Source organism: Salmo salar, chromosome ssa26, assembly GCF_905237065.1.
Source record: "Salmo salar chromosome ssa26, Ssal_v3.1, whole genome shotgun sequence".
NCBI lineage: Eukaryota > Metazoa > Chordata > Actinopteri > Salmoniformes > Salmonidae > Salmo > Salmo salar.
In genome coordinates, this window is record NC_059467.1 from 32,419,199 (window position 1) to 32,441,242 (window position 22,044).

The following is a 22,044-nucleotide window of genomic DNA, read 5'->3' on the forward strand; positions in this document are numbered from 1 at the left end:
CAGGATGGATATAGGTCTGTAACAGTTTGGGTCTAGAGTGTCACCCCCTTTGAAGAGGGGAATGACCGCGGCCGCTTTCCAATCTTTAGGAATCTCAGACGATACGAAAGGGAGGTTGAACAGGCTAGTAATAGGGGTTGCGACAATGGCGGCAGATAATTCTAGAAAGAGAGGGTCCAGATTGTCTAGCCCAGCTGATTTGTAGGGATCCAGATTTTGCAGCTCTTTCAGGACATCAGCTGTCTGGATTTGGGTGAAGGAGAAGCGGGGGGTCTTGGGCCCGTTGCTGCGGGGGGTGCAGAACTGTTGGCCGGTAACAAAGTACTGATAACACGTTGATATCACAGTAGCAACACAGTACTGATAACACGTTGATATCACAGTAGCAACACAGTACTGATAACACGTTGATATTGCAGTGTTAACACAGTACTGATAACACGTTGATATCACAGTAGCAACACAGTACTGATAACACGTTGATATCACAGTAGCAACACAGTACTGATAACACGTTGATATTGCAGTGTTAACACAGTACTGATAACACGTTGATATCATAGTATTAACACAGTACTGATAATACGTTGATATTACAGTAGTAACAATACTGATAACATGTCAATATCACAGTAGTAATACAGTACTGATAACACGTTGATATCATAGTATTAACACAGTATTAACACAATAGTAACACATTGTAACAGCAAGTGTCTCACCTCATTATTCCTGATTGCTCTCAGACCCTCCTTGATAACCTCCTTTAGATTTCATCTGGGCCTGAACAGAGTTCACCTATACACACACACACACCGTCATAATGAACAGAAGACTTGGATAACGGTTTGTAACTGCTTGGAATCTTTACCTAGTAGATATGACATAAAGCTCTGTTTTCTGTGTGAGGGTAGGTGGTCAGTACGTACTGATGAGAGCCCAACGCCCATGTCTCCTGAGCCTACGTGTGTTGTGTGAACAAAGTTGGTTGGTTCTCCGATCATTGAACGGTCTATCCTCCGCCGCCTCTTCTGTAAAGCATTAAAGAAATCGTAGTATTACTAAAGGCAACAACAATCAACTGTTTAATGAACAGACACTCACACAGGCTGATAAGATGTACAGAAGATGAGAAGGCCTGGTTCTATTTCAGTGTCTAGCACCTTCACCCTTAGTGTCCACACTTCATAGACTGAAAGGTCAGGAGTAAACAAAACAGTGATTTCTTGTGTGTGTGTGTGTGTGTGTGTGTGTGTGTGTGTGTGTGTACTCACAGGCTGGGGCTGCTCTCCAATGCAGCAGCTGAAACACACCCAGAACTCAGTCATGCTGACGGCAGCTTCCTCTCTCTTCTCTTTCTTTCTTTTTCTCTCTCTTCAGCCCTCTGTCTTCCTGTTCACTTCACAGCCGATGCCACAAACAGCCGGCGGAAGCAGATTACAGACAGACATACACTCACTGCTGGTGTTTCTGTAACACACACTGACACACACCACTCTCCCCAGGGCCTGAGCAACACACCTCTGTGGACACACAGAATCAGAGGACAGTTGGCATATCTTTGCATTAGTTATGTTAAATATCAAGTGAGATTTGGTGATGGACAGAAGATTCTGTGACCTGGCTATGTAGTCCTAGTAGTAGCATGGTATGCTAACTAGACAGCGTTGCATTGGTAGTTGTGGTAAAGATAAAAAGGACAGAGGTGGGTCTGGAAAAGAGAGAGACTAACCAAGTCATAAGAGGAAGGAACTCGAGCAACATGCGCCAAGCACCAGTAACACATTACTGTACCTGCCTACTAGAGAAACTGTATATTTCCCCTGAAATGTCATCTAGCAAAACTCCCCTTCAATATCACACTACAGAATAGTCCATTGACTAGGAGATTTAGAGGGGACCCAGTGAAAGTACAGCGATGGACGGTACAATAGTATACAGTATTTCACATATATTAATTTAGCAGCAGTGCCCCCCCGCTCCATGCTACCCTTACCACAACCGCTGGAAAAAAACTCTGGCATAGATAGATTTCATCGCAGGTCCAGATGGTCGGTTTTCAACATTCAAAACTTCTATTCTTCTATATTTAATAACATGCTGACACCCAGTCTTCTCAGTTGTAAAACAGTCTAATAAATACCACTCTATAATACTGCTACCCATGGAGGATAAACCATGAAACGACAGAGACCAGCCCTTCATCTTGTGGCCCAGGAAGACAAGACAGTAGACATCTCTCATTTGTTGTCTGGAGTTTCACATGACCACTTTATAAAAATACCCAGAGCGGTGTGAGCTCAGACGCCTCTGCCTCGCCCTCCACAGATGATGGTGATAGAGTTAGAATAAAATACTTTTGTTTACTTGGGGAACTAGGCTATTCATTTCACCCTGGAACAGTTGAGACTGAGACAATGTCATTACTCGATACCATCTTCTCTACTATAGTGTTTTTACAATCTCTACTACAAACTAGAGAAGTCTACAAATCCACTAACTATTTACATGTTTCATTAAAGACCAGGACAGGTGTTGTTGAGTAGCTAAAAATACTTGTATGGTCGTCAATGATCTAAGGTGTTGTTAATGACATTGAAGCCCAAACAGATTTAGAACCATTGATCTCAGATATTAACCAAATGAGACTGAACTGTGGGTTGTAGTGATTACAAACAATTCACCAACTAGGGAGGAACCATATTTGTAGTACTGCCACTAGCTCGATAATCTCTTACAGTAGTAGGTACTATTTCATTGCCAAAGTCGTTTAATTGAAATAGGCCAAGAAGATTCAACTTATTTCAGGGTTTCTCTAGCGCAGAGCGGCCTGAAGACACAAGCAGGAAAGAGCGAGGTTGCGGTTTTCAAACTGACAGCTAAGTAAGTTAGCTACCTAACCGCTAACTACCGGTTGCTAAATCAGTAAACTGTACTCTGAAACTTGAAAGAGGACCAATTTTGGAAATACATCTACACGTAGCTGTGAACTGTGAAGGTTGGGACAAATTTCAAATGAGCTTTAAGTTAATTAGATAGATTTGTGGGGGTACAAAAAGAAGGTAAAAGAGACATACCTGCTGGCTAACTTCCCGAAGTTGCAGACGAAAAAATATCTTCCTGCTTTGCCTTGGCGCAATGCTTTCTGGGATATGGTGTTCAATGAAACAATATTACGTAAAAGCAGACTTATTCAATAAAAAGCAGACAATTCTTGCGAAACTCTCGTGCTTCTTTTATTTTTTACTAATACAAATTGGCAATTTTTCCAATGTTGAGATAATTTCTTGATACAGTTTTTGTTTTCTATCGTAATGGCGTATTTTTGTAGGAACTAACTCTGACATGGTTCTATGGACAAATAGTTTTTGTATTAAGGTATGTGGTAAACATGTTTTCTTCGATGAGATAATCATCATCTAACGTCATTTTCTGTGAATTTGGAAGCATTTGTGTAATTAGAAAAATCACGTAAATGCATCATAATTAATAAAGGTAATGTTAACTGACTAATATTATCTCGTAGAACAAAACGTATAAGATATCCTAAGCCTGTATTAACCTCAGACTTTATTTTCGCGTTTATCCCAAAAGCCTACTCTTTCCTCATTAATTTTCGCCATAAGAATGGTAACTCATTTCCGGGTTTTAGGTCTACAAGCAGGTGAGCTCGCGTCTTTCTTTTTCCCAACGCAGTTAAGCCAAAACCACGCCCCGTTATTCAGAGGGATTCTGCTACGCTCCCATTGGCTAGTTAGCGTTGTCTCACTCACAGGCGATCAGTGCAGAGCCAGTGGCCTTCCAAGGTGAGGATGGAAAATGTAACTTAACAATTAGCTGCCTACCATAATGCAGGCCTATTATTATCATGTTTGGTAACATTTGCCCATGTATTCATTTTCAGAGTTTCAATGAGTTGTAAAAATGTATCAGAACTCTGCTGAATTCCCTCAATTGAAGGTCAGCTAAGTTTACCTAGGCTACTTAACGTTACTAACTCGGTATTTGACGTTGTTATATTATCATTCGTAGTCTATTATCAGGTAAAAGCATATGCTTATTATTCATAATTTCTGAAATTTTTATGAGCTAATCATTCAGTCGAATACGCTATGCTACAGCCATTGAATCTGACATTAATGGCTAGCTCTGTCCACTACATTATTTTATTATATTTTTCAATCTTGAAATACAAGGGCCAATGTTATTAATTAGTGACTGAAATTTCGCGCTACGTGATATTCACTTCCAGACATGGAGAGCGCTCAAAGCGTTGTAGAACGCCTCTCTGATAACAGGCGTGATTTTGGCTTAACTGAGTTGGGGGAAAAGAAAGACAAGGTGAGGTCTATTAAAGATGCATATGTAACTTCTTGTACTGCCAACGAAATTCACATAGAAATGTGAGTTATAGATTTGTCATCATTGAAAGCAATTCTAACAAGCAGTAGATATGTTCTATGTATGCCACTTCTATGCTTCCCGTTCTTAAGTTTCATTTTTGCATCTTTTACTTTTGGTTTTGTACACCAGCTTCAAACAGCTGAACATACAATATTTTTGGTTATTGAAAATATATTTCACAACTGTTTAGATGGTACAATGATTCACAAACTGAAATTAGGAAAATTATTAGAATTTTAGCTACCAGGAAATAAATGGTGAAGCGATTTCTGCATATTGTACCGGGTGACAGCGGGTGACAGCAAGGCAAGCCTCATCAAGTTCATGTCACTAGTGGTGTCTCAATATTGCCCAGCAGAGGGCAGATCTACTCACATAATAAAAAAAAGTTTGTAGCCAAACAGAACAAGGTGTATTGCAATCTCTCACTCACTGTACACAATGACTCCAATTGGGCATAACTTGACTCTGGAACAGTTACACCACGCATGGAGTGTTTAAGTGTATGCCGTCACATATAGTCTTCCCTGTGGCTCAGTTGGAAGAGCATGGTGTGTGCAATGCCAGGTTTGTGGGTTCGATTCCCACGGGGGACCAGTACAAAAAAAAAATGCATGAAATGAAATGTATGCATTCACTACTGTAAGTCGCTCTGGATAAGAGCGTCTGCTAAAAAAATGTAAATGATATAGATATAAGCTGCTTTACTCCTATCATGTGATAGCTATACATTAAATATAGCTAGATACATTTAGATGTGTAAACTGATGCACAGAATGAGGATTATTTCATCACACCAGATGAGATAGTACAGGGAAGAAATCCTGAAACATCTGATAAATTTGAGGATTCTTTGCATAAGGATTACATTTTTGCATAGGGAATACATCTCCTTTGCCTGATATGTTTGGATTTGCAGTGAGTTGTGTAGCTACTAGAGTGATTAGGTCATTTGAATGTGCTGAGTGTTTTTGTAGCAAGGATGTGTGTGTCTCAAATGGCCCCCTATTATGTTTATAGTGTACTAGCCATTTGGGACATTATGTAACATAAACAGATAGCCATGGCAGAGTGGAGAGGAATCATCAACATTAGTATCCCAGGGGAAATAGGATTCCATTCCAGTGTCTACATATGTGAAAATGTCACATTTCTATGATCTGTGGTTAAAAAGATTAGAGTAAAGCTCTTAGAAATGCTTCTTCATCACAGGGAATGATTAAAAGTAAGACAAACAGTGATTTTCAAAACCTGCAACGAGTTTATAGCCAGAGAGAACCCACTGGGCACAAACTGGTTGAATCAAGGTGGTTTCAACGTAATTTGTCAACGTATTGTGATGTGGAAAATACATTTGATTTGAAAATAATTATCAATCATTGTTTTGATGGTGAAATTTCATCCACATGATTATGTCACCATGGTAACCACATGTCAACATAGATAAACCTTGTGTAAATTATGTTGAATTTGTAACTTTAAAACAACGTCAGATCTTCAACGTTATATCCACTAGCAGATAAAAAACAATGGGCTGGGCAGCACCTCCTACTGGAGAATGTATCTATCTACAGCTACCATTTGGTCTCCCATCCAGGCTTTTAACCAGGCCCAGCACTGGTTAGTTATGATATTTGTCACTGACTATTACCAATGTGCTATCGTGAGAAGGATTGTTGAAAGCTCTCCAACTAAAAACTAAGTAGATTCACTGTTGCTATTGAACCCATTCTAAAGGGTAGGTTTAACAGAGGAAATTAAATGTGACCATAATGTATCAATCATATATCATCAATGATACTATTTAGGACTATGTAGCATTAGCACAGTCATCAACAGCTATTGTTTCAATTCAACTAAAAATAGACAATTCAATAGGCCTAGGGTTTATTATTTCAAACCAAATTATATTTAGTGATATTGAATTGTGTTTGGTTATAAACGCAACCAAATATCAACATTTGAAGGAGATGTATCTTCTGCTTAGACTAAGTCAGTGGCACAGATGTGACTATCCATCTTCAATTCCAGTTTGTTTTCAAATTAATAATTGATATGTTGGATTCATGTCTCCATCTCAACCAAAAACCAAAGTTAAAGAATAGGACTACATCAAATTAAAGTTTATTTAAAGTGAATTTAAAGTTTGATTTAGTCTTATTTTTGGTTGAGATGGAGATGTGAATCCAACATATAATTAATTTGTAGACAAACTGGAATTAATGCCAGACTAAGTCAGTGCCACAGATCCATTAGTAGATACATCTCTTTTAAATGTGGATATTTGGTTGCATTGTCAACCAAACACAATTCAATATTACTTTTGTAATACAGTAAAAGATTCCAGCGTTAGGGAACACCATATGGGACTCCCAATCACGGCCGGTTGTGATACAGCCTGGAATCGAACCAGTGTCTGTAGTGACGCCTCTAGCACTGAGATGTAGTGCCTTAGACCGCTGAGCCACTCGGGAGCCCAATGACTGACATGACAAGAGGGAGGATAACTGATGATGCACTACAATTTCGAAATTGCACCTTGTGCATTCTACTATTACAACCTTCTAGAGTAAATTGAAAGCTGGACTGAGTTCATAAAAAAAAATGTGCCCCACAGTTTGGAACCACAGCCTTACATGTATGCTATTTACTGCAATCTTACAAACTAACCTAACGTTCAACCTTAAAGTGAGTAGCACATCCATGGCCACGTTTTGAGGTTACTGTAACTATACACTTCTTGTTATTCAATCAAATAAAGCATGCATGTTCAAGATAGCATGCATAGGTATTCACAGGTCTGTGGAGATCTTCACAATTGCTGTAATAATCTGTGCAGAATCTCAAACAGCGTTGATCACTTGCACCATGTACTTTGAATGTAATCTCAACTGTAATCCAGGTCATTTGGTTCTGCTATTAGATGAAGCACAGTGATAACACATTAATCTGTTGTATAGATAAACAAAATATCTGACATTGTATTCTCATTTGAACTTTGCTGTGCTTTTAAATGGTTAAAAGTGCAGTGATAGACATTTTGGTGACAACTAAACCAAAAATCTGACATTGGTTGTGCTTTTAGATGGTTCCTAGCATAGTGATAACACATTGGAAACTCAACTTTTGGCTTTCTTTTTAAGTGGGTGAATATAAATTGCAATCTCATTTGTCTCAACCAAATGTTACCCAATTATCCACATTGGAATTACCTGGTGTGCTCAGTGGGAGGGTATTTTCTTGCTCCCCACATCACCGCGAATCTTATAGTGTTTGAAAATCAGTGTTTTTAAATTGTTTTCAATTTTGATGATGTCATTGAGTAGAACTTGTTTACTTTATTTTACTCTACAAAATGTAGAAATGTGCCGTTTTAACATATGTAGACACTGGTATTGTGCTGGAGATATTGAAAATTAGGTTGAAAAGTGGTGGAATTGCCCTTTTAAGAATGTAGAACGGCATAAATCTGATTATTCAGCAGAGCAAGGCTTCATTTCATTGTAGACTTCTGGGACAGCAAGAGCTGTGTTTTGTGTCAATGTGTTTTAAGAGCCGTTTTAACGGCTGTGTGTGTGTGTGTGTGTTTTCTGTGTGGCTCGGCTCAGAAGAGGAACACAAAGACCTGATAGGTCGGTCTAGGAGGGAGGGAGGCATTGTGGGGGAACAGAGAGGGACAAGCTGTACTATCATCACTCCCTCACTCGTTGGGCTCCACAACTATATAACAAATTCATGTTACAACTATCACACTGGTAACAATGAATATGGATGGCAGTCAGCTGAATCAGCTCCACATGTCTCTATATAGTAGCATGGCCATGGCATCTGTCCCGCTGCCAGATGTCTACAGTACGTACCAAATGGCACCCCATTCCCTATATAGTGCACTAATTTTGACCAGAGCATTATGGTCCCTGGTCAAAAGTAGTGCACTATATAGAGGGAATGTGGTACCATTTGGATCCCTGGCGTAAACAGTGACCATGTGCTGCTGCTGGTGGTTTTGCTGCTGCTTGACCACAGGGCTGTTGGCTGGCCCAATCTTTGTAGAAAAACACACAGTGGGTCAGTGAACTAACTATATCACATGCTACATTCATTCTTGTTAGCATCTGACGCACTTGTTTATCCGTGAACAAAGAATTGGGAATGTAATATGGATATCAGTAAATCATTATCTTAGAGAGAGTCTTTATAACACTGTGGAAGCAATCCCATATTTTGTGTAAATATGGAACACAAAGCAGAGGCATTCAGTTTCAGAGAACTCTTTCCTCCCAGTCAGTCAGGTGTAGTTGTGTATTGAAACAGGGAGCTGGGGTATCTAGGGATGCATCTGAAATGGCACCCTATTCCCTACACCCTATTCTCCAAATGGGCCCTAGTCAAAAGAACTGCACTGTGTAGGCAATAGGCTGCCATTTGGGACACAGATTAGAGCTGCTGTGTGTAATTGAACCTGCTTTGAGTGGATTCATGTTGTCACCTTTGATGTCAGGCCATTCCCATGTTGAACACACACACACACACACTACAGTCTCCTCTATCTCTCCAGACCTGAGTAACATTCTGTGTGTGCATGTTATTTAAAACTGTAGCTGACGGTCATGTGTATACTGTGAATAAGTCATACACTACATACTACAAACTTACTGCATATGCTCCTGGAAACTCTCACTCTCATTGGTCGTTCCATGTCATTTCAGCAAGCCATTCAGCACCCACCATGTTAGATTTTTCTTAAATCGTTGTTGTAGTTAGAAAGAGATAAGATAAGCATTCCTGCAACATTATTTTGTTGAAATATAATTTGATCTCTGAGAAATTAAGAAAATTGGCCATTTTAATTTATAGGATTCATATAATATTCAATAAATATAGTACCTAACATCCGATTTGGACCAAACCTTTTTCTAACAATGAGTAAGACATGAGGAATCCAAAGAAGTTGTCAAAAGCCATACACAGACCCCCCCACATCCCACAAAAATGACACCCCAAATGTGTGTACATAGTATTAGTTCTCTATGTTTGACTAGTAGTACAGAGCTGCGGCTTGGAGTATTGTTTATTCATCCTGTTATGTATTCTCAGTGAATTTGGTGATGTTTTAATCATTGAAGTTGTTGGGTTTATGTCCCATCCTACATCCATATTACCAGGTTCAGACCACTACCTGGTGCTGTCCACCCCACATTGTTAAAGGAATAGTTCACCCAAATATGGATTTTCTTACGCTGTAAGCAGTCAAATGACCAGGTATAACAGCAACCCATGCTTTGATTTAGTTTACTTGGCCACTGTTTCAAATGCTAACTTTTTAACATTTGTGGCACAAATCCAATGCAAGTCAATGATACCTATATTAGCATTTCCGCGCTCAGTTAGCAGTTGAAACAGTGGCCAGGTAATCAAAACCAAAGCATTGGTTGCTGTTATACCTGGTCCATAAACTGCTTACACGTTAAGAAAACCAATATGTATATACTTTTGTAATTTGGGTGACCTATCCCTTTAACAATTTCACTGAGAATACATTACATTGGCTGAATAAATAATATTCCGAGCTGCAGCTCCATACTACTAGTCAAACATAGAGAACTGATACTACAGTACTATATACTCATTTTTGGGGTGGGATTGGATAGAGTGGGGGGTCCGTGGATGGCTTTTGATCACTTCTTTGGATTCGCCATGTCTTACTCATAGTTGGAAAAAAGTTTGGTCCAAATCAGATATTAAGTAATATAATTATTGAATATTATATGAATCCTATAAATTAAAATGGTCAATTTGGGTGCAATCAATTATCTTAATTTCTCAAAGATCTAATTATATTTCATCAAAATGTTTCAGGAATGCTAATCTTATCTGTTTCTAACAACATAAACTATTTGGGGAAACAATCTGAGATGTTGGGTGTCGGAATCCTATTTTTCGAGAGGAATGCAGTGTTGGGAAAGGAAAGGCTAAATGTTTGAGGAGCTAACCCTAAAGACCAAGGCACTCTAACCAGAATTGTTAATTGGTATATTCTGTTTTGTCACAGAATAGAAAAGGAAAAGAGTGGCTATAAATGTTTACACATCCTATCTTAGTATTTTAGTTGTTAATGGCTTGCTTTTGATGGTCAATGTCAACTTTAACAAGGAAAATATTTTTTAAAACAAAGTGTGTCTCTCAATTGATATATAAGACAATTAAGTCCCTGTACCCATGAATGGCCACAGCCGCCTCACAACACAAGTCTGAACTGGATTTTATTCATTTTGCATCCCAAATGGTACCCTATCTCTTATAGTGCACTTATTTTGACCAGAGCTCTTTGGGCCCTGATCAAAAGTAGTTCACTATGTAGGGAATAAGGTGCCATTTGGGAAGCAAAAATACTGTTGGCAGCCAACTACTCATAGCTGAGGTTCTGAGGGGGCAGAAAACCATCTGTAGGAGATATTTTGGTTTCAAACCTCAGAAAACTGTGTCACATTGCTGAAAGGGTGGATACTAGTAAACAAAGCGACTAGGTCAGCAGGAGAAAGTGAAGAGAGAGCAAAAACATGATGCAATTAAAATCAATTACCTTTATCTTATTATCTTGGGGGGTTCCAAGACCATAAGTACAGTACCAGTCAAAAGTTTGCATAGGTATTCACTTACTCATTCAAGGGTTTTTCTGTATTTTTACTGTTTTCTACATTGTAGAATAATAGTGAAGACATAAAAACTATGAAATAACACATAAGGAATCATGTAGTAACCATTTTTAACCATTTGAGATTCTTCAAAGTAGCCATTGAGGACAGCCTTTGCACACTCTTGGCATTCTCTCAACAAGCTTCATGAGGTAGTCACCTGGAATGCATTTCAATTAACAGGTGTGCCTTGTTAAATTGGGATTTCTTTCCTTCTTAATTAGAGGTCGACAGATTATGATTTTTCAAGGCCGATACCGATTATTGGAGGGCCCAAAAAAAAAACACGATACCGATTATTGGAGGTCCCAAAAAAAAAAGCCGATACCGATTAATCTGCCGATTATTTTGTTTATTTGTAATAATGACAATTACAACAATACTGAATGAACACTTATTTTAAGTTAATATAATACATCAATAAAATCAATTTAGCCTCAAATAAATAATGAAACATGTTCAATTTGGTTTAAATAATGGAAAAACAAAATGTTGGAGAAGAAAGTAAAAGTGCAATATGTGCCATGTAAAAAAGCTAACATTTAAGTTCCTTGCTCAGAACATGAGAACATATGAAAGCTGGTGGTTCCTTTTAACATGAGTCTTCAATATTCCCAGGTAAGAAGTTTTAGGTTGTAGTTATTATAGGAATTATAGGACTATTTCTCTCTATACGATTTGTATTTCATGTACCTTTGACTATTGGATGTTCTTATAGGCACTTTAGTATTGCCAGTGTAACAGTATAGCTTCTGTCCCTCTCCTCGCTCCTACCTGGGCTCAAACCAGGAACACATCAACAACAGCCACCCTCGAAGCAGCGTTACCCATGCAGAGCAAGGTGAACAACTGCTCCTAGTCTCAGAGCGAGTGACGTTTGAAACGCTATTAGCGCGCGCGCGCGCACCCACCTAACTATCTAGCCATTTCACATCGGTTACACCAGCCTAATCTCGGGAGTTGATAGGCTTGAAGTCATAAACAGCACAATGCTTGAAGCATTGCGAACAGCTGCTGGCAAACGCACGAAAGTGCTGTTTGAATGAATGCTTACGAGCCTGCTGGTGCCTACCAAAGCTCAGTCAGACAGCTCTATGAAATCATAGACTTAATTATAACATAATAACACACAGAAATACGAGCCTTTGGTCATTAAAATGGTCGAATCCGGAAACTATCATTTCGAAAACAAAACGTTTACTCTTTCAGTGAAATACGGAACCATTCCGTATTTTATCTAACGGATGGCATCCCTGAGTCTAAATATTGCTGTTACATTGTACAACCTTCAATGTTATGTCATAATTATGTACAATTCTGGCAAATTAATTACAGCCTTTGTTAGGAATAAATGGACTTCACACAGTACGCAATGAGCCAGGCGGCCCAAACTGCTGCATATACCCTGACTGCTTGCACGGAACGGAAGAGAAGTGACACAATTTCCCTAGTTATAAGAAATTCATGTTAGCAGGCAATATTAACTAAATATGCAGGTTTAAAAATATATACTTGTGTATTGATTTTAAAGAAAGGCATTGATGTTTATGGTTAGGTACATTGGTGCAACGACAGTGCTTTTTTCGCAAATGCGCTTGTTAAATCATCACCCGTTTGTCGAAGTAGGCTGTGATTCAATGAGAAATTAACAGGCACCGCATCGATTATATGCAACGCAGGACACGCTAGATAAGCTAGTAATATCATCAACCATGTGTAGTTAACTAGTGATTATGTTAAGATTGATAGTTTTTTATAAGATAAGTTTAATGCTAGCTTGCCTTAGCTTAGCCTTACCTTAGCTTCTTGCTGCCCTCGCGTAACAGGTAGTCAGCCTGCCACGCAGGCTCCTCGTGGAGTGCAATGTAAGGCAGGTGGTTAGAGCGTTGGACTAGTAACCTGAAGGTTGCGAAAACGAATCCACGAGCTGACAAGGTAAAAATCCGTCGTTCTGCCCCTGAACAAGGCAGTTAACCCACCGTTCCTAGGCCGTCATTGAAAATAAGAATGTGTTCTTAACTGACTTGCCTAGTTAAATAAAAAATAAAAAAAATCGGCAAATCGGTGTCCAAAAATACCGATTGTTATGAGAACTTGAAATCGGCCCTAATTAATCGTCCATTCCGATTAATCGGTCGACCTCTATTCTTAATGCATTTGAGCCAATCAGTTGTGTTGTGACAAGATAGGTGTGGTATACAGAAGATAGCCCTATTTGGTAAAAGACTGAGTCCATATATTGGCAAGAACAACTCAAATAAGCAAAGAGAAACGACAGTCCATATTTGCTTTAAGACATGAAGGTCAGTCAATCCGGAACATTTCAAGAACTTTGAAAGTTTCTTCAAGTGCAGTCGCAAAAACTATCAAGCGCTATGATGAAACTGGATGAGGACCGCCACAGGAAAGGAAGACCCAGACTTACCTCAGCTTCAGAGGATAAGTTCATTAGAGTTACCAGCCTCAGAAATTGCAGCCCAAATAAATGTTTCACAGAGTTCAAGTAACAGACACATCTCAACATCAACTGTTCAGAGGAGACTGCGTGAATCAGGCCTTCATGGTCGAATTGCTGCAAAGAAACCACTACTAAAGGACACCAATAAGAAGAAGAGACTTGCTTGGGCCAAGAAACACGAGCAATGGACATTAGACCGGTGGAAATCTGTCCTTTTGGCATGATGAGTCCAAATGTGAGATTTTTGGTTCCAACCGCCATATCTTTGTGAGAAGCAGAGTAATCAAATCAAATCAAATTTATTTATATAGCCCTTCGTACATCAGCTGATATTCTCAAAGTGCTGTACAGAAACCCAGCCTAAAACCCCAAACAGCAAGCAAAGCATGTGAAAGAAGCACGGTGGCTAGGAAAAACTCCCTAGGAAAAACTCCCTAGAAAGGCCAAAAACCTAGGAAGAAACCTAGAGAGGAACCAGGCTATGAGGGGTGGCCAGTCCTCTTCTGGCTGTGCAGGGTGGATATTATAACAGAACATGGTCAAAATGTTAAAATGTTCATAAATGACCAGCATGGTCAAATAATAATAATCATAGTAGTTGTCGAGGGTGCAACAAGCACGTCCGGTGAACAGGTCAGGGTTCCATAGCCGCAGGCAGAACAGTTGAAACTGGAGCAGCAGCACGGCCAGGTGGACTGGGGACAGCAAGGAGTCATCATACCAGGTAGTCCTGAGGCATGGTCCTAGGGCTCAGGTCCTCCGAGAGAAAGACAGAAAGAGAGAAAGAGAGAATTAGAGAGAGCATATTTAAATACACACAGGACACCGGATAAGACAAGAGAAATACTCCAGATGTAACAGACTGACCCTAGCCCCCCGACACATAAACTACTGCAGCATAAATACTGGAGGCTGAGACAGGAGGGATCAGAAGAGTAGGTGAATGGATTATCTCTGCATGTGTGGTTCCCACCGTGAAGCGTGGAGGTGGAGGTGTGATGGTGTGGGGGTGCTTTGAATTCAGGGCACACTTAACCAGCATGGCTTCCACAGCATTCTGCAGCGATATGCCATCCCATCTGGTTTGCCCTTAGTCCCACTATCATTTATTTTTCAACAGGACAATGACCCAACACACATCCAGGCTGTGCAAAGGCTATTTGACCAAGAAGGAGAGTTATGGAGTGCTGCATCAGATGACCTGGCCTCCACAATCACCTGACCTCAACCCAATTGAGATGGTTTGGGATGAGTTGGACCGCAGAGTGAGCGAAAAGCAGCCAACAAGTGCTCAGCATATGTGGGGACTCCATCAAGACTGTTGGAAAAGCATTCCAGGTGAAGCTGATTGAGAGAATGCCAAGAGTGTGCAATGCTGGCTACTTTGAAGAATCTCAAATATAAAATTCGATTTGTTTAACACTTTTTTTTTTGGTTACTACGTGATTCCATATGTGTTAGTTCACAGTTTTGATGTCTTCACTATTATTCTACAATATAGAAAAGTCAAATTAAAGAAAACCCCTTGAATGAGTAGGTGTGTCCAGACTTTTGACTGGTACTGTATAGAATATATGCAGCTCGTACATTGCATAACAGTCTCTCAGGAAATGTACACTCTGTACAATGAACACCTACCTTTATGTCACTCCTCAGTACAGACTGTCTATAAAACCGGCTTATATGAGCAGAACAATGTATCGGATAAAGCTAATGACAAATACATAGCAAACCAATACAGACGATGGGGCAATTGGGAGATGACAAAGAACGAACAAGTGTTTAATTTTCTTCCATTTACAGACAACAACAAAATCTCAATTTTTTTTGTAATAAAGCATTATTTTAATTGGCTCTAGAAAAAAAGGTGGGCGGGGAAAGCGGGGGGGGGGTGAAGATTTCAACGCTTCCTGATTGGCTGTGGGTCTTTTGTTTCCGCTGGGACTGAAGTGTTTATATAGCCAATCACCGTTGAACTGGCAGTAAGTGTAGGAGTGAGCCGAGCAGTTCATTTCTCTCTTGGTGGAAGCGCACAGCGAAGTGACATCGTCCAACCTTTCACCATATTCTGAAACATGGAAGAATCAAGTAGTTGACGTTTACTGAACCTTCTCTTTTGAAGCTTTCTTCCGTCTGATCACTGAGTTCCTAGAGGGCTGAACGGTCCTGTTTTTTTGACGTTTTTGCAAGTTTCCTGAACTTTCACTGTCTGACAAGATGAAGTACATTATCGGCATCGGCGGGTGAGTGTCTTGAAATACCGGTAATATAGCCTACTAGGCCGCAGCACGTGGGGCTGGGTCCATAGGAATACCGCTTGTCCGTTTTCTTTCAGTCATCGTGGCGACTTTACAGCCCTTCCCTTTCCAGTAGTATATTTCCATTGTCTAATAAATACCCTAAATATGCTTCTGACATAGCCTCATCGCCCCGGGAGCGAATACCAATATATTTATAACCCCTTCTGTCTGTGGCGAAGAGGTTAGTTTCCGGCTGTGACAGTGTAATACGTGTGCATCCGTCATTGAAACGTTAATTCACTACAATAATGTTGCCAGCGTCGGGCAATTTAACGTTACAATGTTACCTGCGGCGCAAAAAAAATACAAACGTGTGTAAATCGTTATCTGTCCCTCTGCCCACTAGTTGCCATTCATATGTAATGCCAGCGACGTTGTACAATACAGCGCCCTCCCTCGTGGTGTTTCTTACCATATGTGATTGTATGTTTTTACAGCGTAACCAACGGGGGAAAGACCACCCTCACCAACAAACTGATGAAGAACCTTCCCAACAGTTGTGTGGTTCATCAGGATGACTTTTTCAAGGTGAGTCTGAGTGTATTACTATAGCTATTACCTTCGTTATTATGTTGCTCGTTATGCTAGTGATGGAGTAAACGCACATTGCACATGGGCTAGAGCTTTGAATCTATATTGATGTCATTGCTTGGATAGATAATTAGTATTTCCTTCAGTGTGTGTTGGGAGAGAGGTGTGAGGGAGGGTTGGCAGACCCTGAGAGGTGTTCATATGGCAGAATGTTAGAATGTACCTGGGTACATCTCATTCATGTATGTTTCAGCCACAAGATCAGATTGAAGTTGGTGAAGATGGCTTTAAGCAGTATGATGGTAAGACGGGTTCTTTCTGGAAGGGTTGGGGGGTGAGTGTGTGGGTGTGTAACACACTACTACTTAATACAATCATCATGCTTCTTAACCTAGAAGGTGGATTTTAGCTGTACATCGCTTCGTTTCTCACTGTCTCTCTCCTTTTATATGCCTTTTCCTTTCCATCATCCCTCCAGTCATCACTGCCCTCGACATGGACGCCATGATGAGTACCATCTACGCCTGGCTTGACGACCCGGTGAAGTTTGAGAGGTCGCACGGCGTCAACAACACTTTGGATACCGAGATTCTCCCGGAGTCTGACCACAGGGATGAGGGAACTCACATCCTCATCGTGGAAGGATTCCTGCTTTACACCTATGGGTGAGGACTCTTGTCTCTCTCTCCTTCCTCTCTTCCTGCTCCTCAACTCTGGGTGAGGAGGACAGAATGTGTTTCTGTGTCTCTCTTAGTAGAACACCGTTAGTTCTAGATCTGGTTCATCTAGCAGCTTTGTAGTTATATGTAAAGTATAATACTACAGTAAAATAGTAGTAACACCAGTACACTTCGTCAATACTTTGACTATTTCCTCCTGTTTAACTAACAAGCATGTAAATTGAAAATGAAATGCTTTCACAGCTATGAGTGAAAAGCCTGTCTGGAGTGTGTTCTCTTCCTAAAACTCTGGGTGAGGTGCTGGTACATTCCACACAGGAGTGAGATGTACTTTCATCTCATTCTGTCAACTTATAAAACATAATATTTCCAATTCTGTTTGTATTCCTGCAGACCTTTGATCGACGTACTGAACCAACGCTATTTTATTTCCATTCCATACGAAGTATGCAAAAAGAGGAGGTGGTAAGTTAAACACTCAAACACGGACAGATCTACCTGAACATCCAGCTTTTGCTGCTTTACTGTTGTGAAGTAACCTTTCAGCTAATCCCGTGTGTGCAGCTCAAGAAACTACAAGGTACCAGATCCCCCGGGTCTGTTTGATGGTCACGTCTGGCCCATGTACACCAAACACAAGCTCACCATGGAAACATTAGGAGTTGATATTGGTAAGTGTATGTGCACAGTATATCCGTGCTCCCATTAAATCATGTGTTTGTGATAAATGTGTAATGCTTCTGTCGGTGTGTGTGTGTGTGTGTGTACACGGCATATCGGTTCTCCTACTTGTGTAGTATCTGTTTTCATGTTACTAATTATTTGTGTGGTGTTTACAGTGCAGCTAGATGGAACTAAGTCAAAGGAACAGCTGTACAACGCTGTCTACGAAGACGTCCTGAACAACATCCAGAAGTGTCTGTAAACAACAAAGGTACGTTTCCTTCCTGTCCCACACTCATTATTGTCCCCCTCATGTCAGCCTCAACCTTGAAAACATCACTACCTGTAAATACTAACAAATAGTTGTTTGTATGTAACTAAACGTATCTTTGTGTGAGAGAATTCTGTTGTGTAAATAAATGTCTGAGTTTTGTGTAAAACAACTAATACTTGTGTCTAAATATACTAGGTGTATGTGTTGTATAAATCACAACTAATAGGTTTGTGTTCTTCCAGGTCAGTCTATCGGCTAAGAGAAGGATATATCTGCCTGCAGGAGGAGAAGGAGAGGTGTGCCTTGCCTTAAACATTTCTACGTCATTCTGTCCTGCAGCTAGCAACACTCTTTCTACCAGCTGCTGCCACTGTCATTACTCTTTTCTAGTGTAAATTATTCCCTGGCATTATATGCAGGCATGGTTTTATATCCTCCATATTTATTGCTTTGTTACGAGCCACCAGGCAGTCAGTCACAGAGATGACAATAGAACAGAGGAGGGTTGCAGCTCAAAGCACAACACCAATAAACAATCCTCCTGCTAAAACACTACTCTGTTGTCTTCTATAAGTGTTGGTTTCTACTGTATTATTCAACCTGTTGGCATGAAGTACATCTGCATACCGTTGAAGTGGACCAGGATATGAAGGTTTCCTCCAGTTCTACTTGACATAATGGAGTTTAATCCCATGACTTGCTCCAACTAGACATCTGTTCACTTTATTTACTGTTGTATGACTTCTAGTTCTGCTTCCATTGGCCATGTGTGTACATCTGTCTCAGACACATCCCCAGCCAGGGCACAGCTAACTGCTCGTTGCGGTTTTCCCTTTTCAACACTTTGTATTTTCTTAAACGCTGCAGCCTGAGGCGGGACACCACTAAACATAGGTCCCCGCGGTAACGCTCGCTATCTATCCCCCCGGCAACAGTTGGCACGGGTGATAGCAGGGTGTGATCACGAGACTACCCTGTGACCTTAACCACTAAGATCTGCTTCACTGGAAAATCAACTAAGTTCATGACATGTTGCTTATTTTTTCTCTGAATTTAGCCATGCTGTACAGTATGCTTATTTCTACAGAGCTTTGACTTCATAGATAGTAGATTCTAGAACTTCCATGTAACAAACTGAACTCCAGGTAAAGACTGCTACACCACCAGCTCATGCTCTGTTGCTATTGGCTAGTCACGCTGGGTTTGTTTGTTGACATTGCTGACTCATTGGCAACAAGTAGCTCATTACATTTAGTACATTCTAGACTAAAACACTGCTGTCCCAGGATAGCCTATATGTCAAGGTTGTTTTGTTACTGAAGGAACTTCAGCAACTCTTGGATGACAGTGTTCCAACCGAAACTATGGAAGAACGTTGTTTTGTTCAACAGATAATGACATGGTAAAATATTACATTTTGGCTAGATTTCCATGTGCACTTTAAGCCTTGAATCCCAGGCTTCTCCTCCACCAGATTCAATTCAGTAAGCAGAGTGACCGAGAGTATCATGGTGTCATGCTGTGTGGACTAACTCTGCGGTACACAACATGCCAGTGGACTAATTGTAACAATGCGTCCTAGTGGGGGGGGGGTGTAGGAATCAGGAGCAGGAGAACAAAGAAGTTCCAGTGGCACAAAATGTTTAAGGCGGTCCCGAACTCACAATACAAACAAGTGGGAAAAACACGCACAAACGTAGTCGCCACCCACAGGGAATAAACCGCATACATGAGGAGAAACTTCGACACCAAAAACAAAGTCTCGAAAGCACACGGTAACATTTACCGAAAATAAATCAAAACCCTGTGGTGCAGGCACGCACCCCTAACATGCAATACACACAAATAATCCCGCACAAAGCCTAGCATGCAGCGCGGTGTAGCTAAACCCACCGAAATGAACTTAACTGAACACAGGTGTGAAAAAACAGACAGACACAAACGAAGAGGAAAATGGGATCGGTGGCAGCTAGTAGGCCGGCGACGACGACCGCCGAGCACCGCCCGAACAGGGAGAGGAGCCACCTTCGGTGGAAGTCGTGACACTAATGGTCTGGGGCTAGATCCAAAAACACAATGTAGTCTTCACTGAACTATTCAACCTGCTGGAGTACATCTGTATACCGTTGAAGAACCTTGTCCAGTAGAACTGGAGGAAACCTTCATATCCTGGTCCACTTCAACGGTATACAGACGTACTTCATGCCAACCGGTTGAATAGTTGAGTGAAGACTACATTGTGTTTTTGGATCTAGCCCCAGACCATTAGTCCACTGGCATGTTGTGTACAGCAGAGTTAGTCCACACAGCCTGACACCATGGTACTCTCGGTCACTCTGCTTACCGAATTGAATCTGGTGGAGAAGCCTGGGATTCAAGGCTACATGTACAACGACATGCAGTATAAATGCCACACCTTCAGTCTAGTCAGTTTAGGGAGAAACAATAGGCTGGAATCCACACTGAATTACTCTGCTTCACTAATGAAATGGGGCAGCTCGGTTTGTATTCCACCAGGCCCTATGGAAAGAGGGCAAACTGACCTACAACTGGGAGAGGTCAAATAACTGTAGTTTGTTGTCTCTTCCATAGAGACCATGTTTGCATCCCGAATGGCAGACTATTCCCTATATAGTGCACTACTTTTGACCAGAGCCCTATGGCCCTGTCAAAACATATTTCAAGGGAACGGTGAATAAGACAAGTAGGCCTATAAACTGAAATCTTTTAATCTGTTAAATCAAATATTTTAGACAGTGTGCTGTCTGCTATTTGATAAATGAAAACGTTGAACTTGAAATATAAGAACTTAGTAATGCCATAAAGATTTCCCCATAGGACTCCTCCTATGATAGGGGTATAGTAGAGGTGCTACCTTAAATTATTCAAATGATGCATTAGAAGGTGCTTACTGTACACATACTTTATATAAGGGGAATTTTGCAGATCACGTCCAGATACACATCACTTTCCTAGCTCACTGCTAAATAGGACTATGTCCACATATATGTCCTTCACATGCACTCAATGTAAAGCATGTTTTCCCTGTAATGAGAATAAGATGTCAGAAGTATAAGTCATGTTACAGCGGAAGGAAAAGGCCCTCACCACCAACCCACATCAGAACCCTGAACCAGACAGAACGTTTTGGGCCATGGGGGCGTGAGTCAACATGCAGGGCGGATCGCTAGGCGAGTTGAGGCGAGGGGGTGGGTAATTTTCCAAGGAAGTTTTTTTCTCTCTGGTTGTAGAGGCGTGTTAAGCAGAGGCGGTTCTAGACCATTTCAACTGGGAGGGACCAAGCTGGGGCCAGTTGTACTGTTAGAGGGGCCAGTTACATTAGACGTTATTGTTGTCATATTGTTTTCTTCACTGCATTGCAGGTATTAGCAGGCAAAAGACCATGTTCATAATCATCATCGTTGCCACTGTCAATAACGGATGTAAAAAAAGAACGATAGCAAAAATGAGTTATGTAAAAATTATTTTGTCACAGGGGCACTGCACCCCCCCCCAGAACCGCCCCTGGTGTTAAGTAACACGTGCTGAGAAAATAGGACACAGCCCAATATGAGGACAAGCATTGGCCTCTTGCCCACTTTTCAAATGAATAGAGTTCAGCTGTTTGTTTGTCTCTCCCATTGAATGTGTCCATACATTATGAGCATGCTTTGTCTCTATATGCACTTTGAGGAAGTAAGGAAATTACATGTATACCATACACACACATACAAACACAGCCATGCACACACACTGTATATGCTCCACACACACATGGCCTCCTTTGACACATTTGAACTTGCTATGTGTGTGAGTGTATGTTGGATGTCACCAGAGTCACCCTGAGCTCATCCAACAACACACACCACAATAACATAACTCCCCTCATACACTCCCCACGACACCACAATACAATAACCCAGGTGGGCACACACACATACCCACACACACACAATCATAACTCTGTCTCTGTTCCAGGTGCATTCTGCCACATTCACACCATTGTATCAATTATGCCATTACATTCACCTCAAACTGC

General features: G+C 40.8%; 1 protein-coding gene across 1 annotated transcript; it reads left to right on the forward strand.

Annotated features, from left to right (window-relative positions):
• The first annotated feature begins 15,506 nt into the window (after window positions 1-15,506).
• On the forward strand, window positions 15,507-18,560 carry LOC106587668 (nicotinamide riboside kinase 2). Its single transcript, XM_014176251.2, has 8 exons — window positions 15,507-15,800; window positions 16,295-16,385; window positions 16,642-16,690; window positions 16,867-17,053; window positions 17,462-17,533; window positions 17,633-17,739; window positions 17,908-18,002; window positions 18,248-18,560. Exons 1-7 carry the CDS (start codon window positions 15,775-15,777, stop codon window positions 17,991-17,993), a joined length of 618 nt encoding a protein of 205 aa, XP_014031726.1. The 5' UTR covers window positions 15,507-15,774; the 3' UTR covers window positions 17,994-18,002; window positions 18,248-18,560.
• The last annotated feature ends 3,484 nt before the right edge of the window (window positions 18,561-22,044 follow it).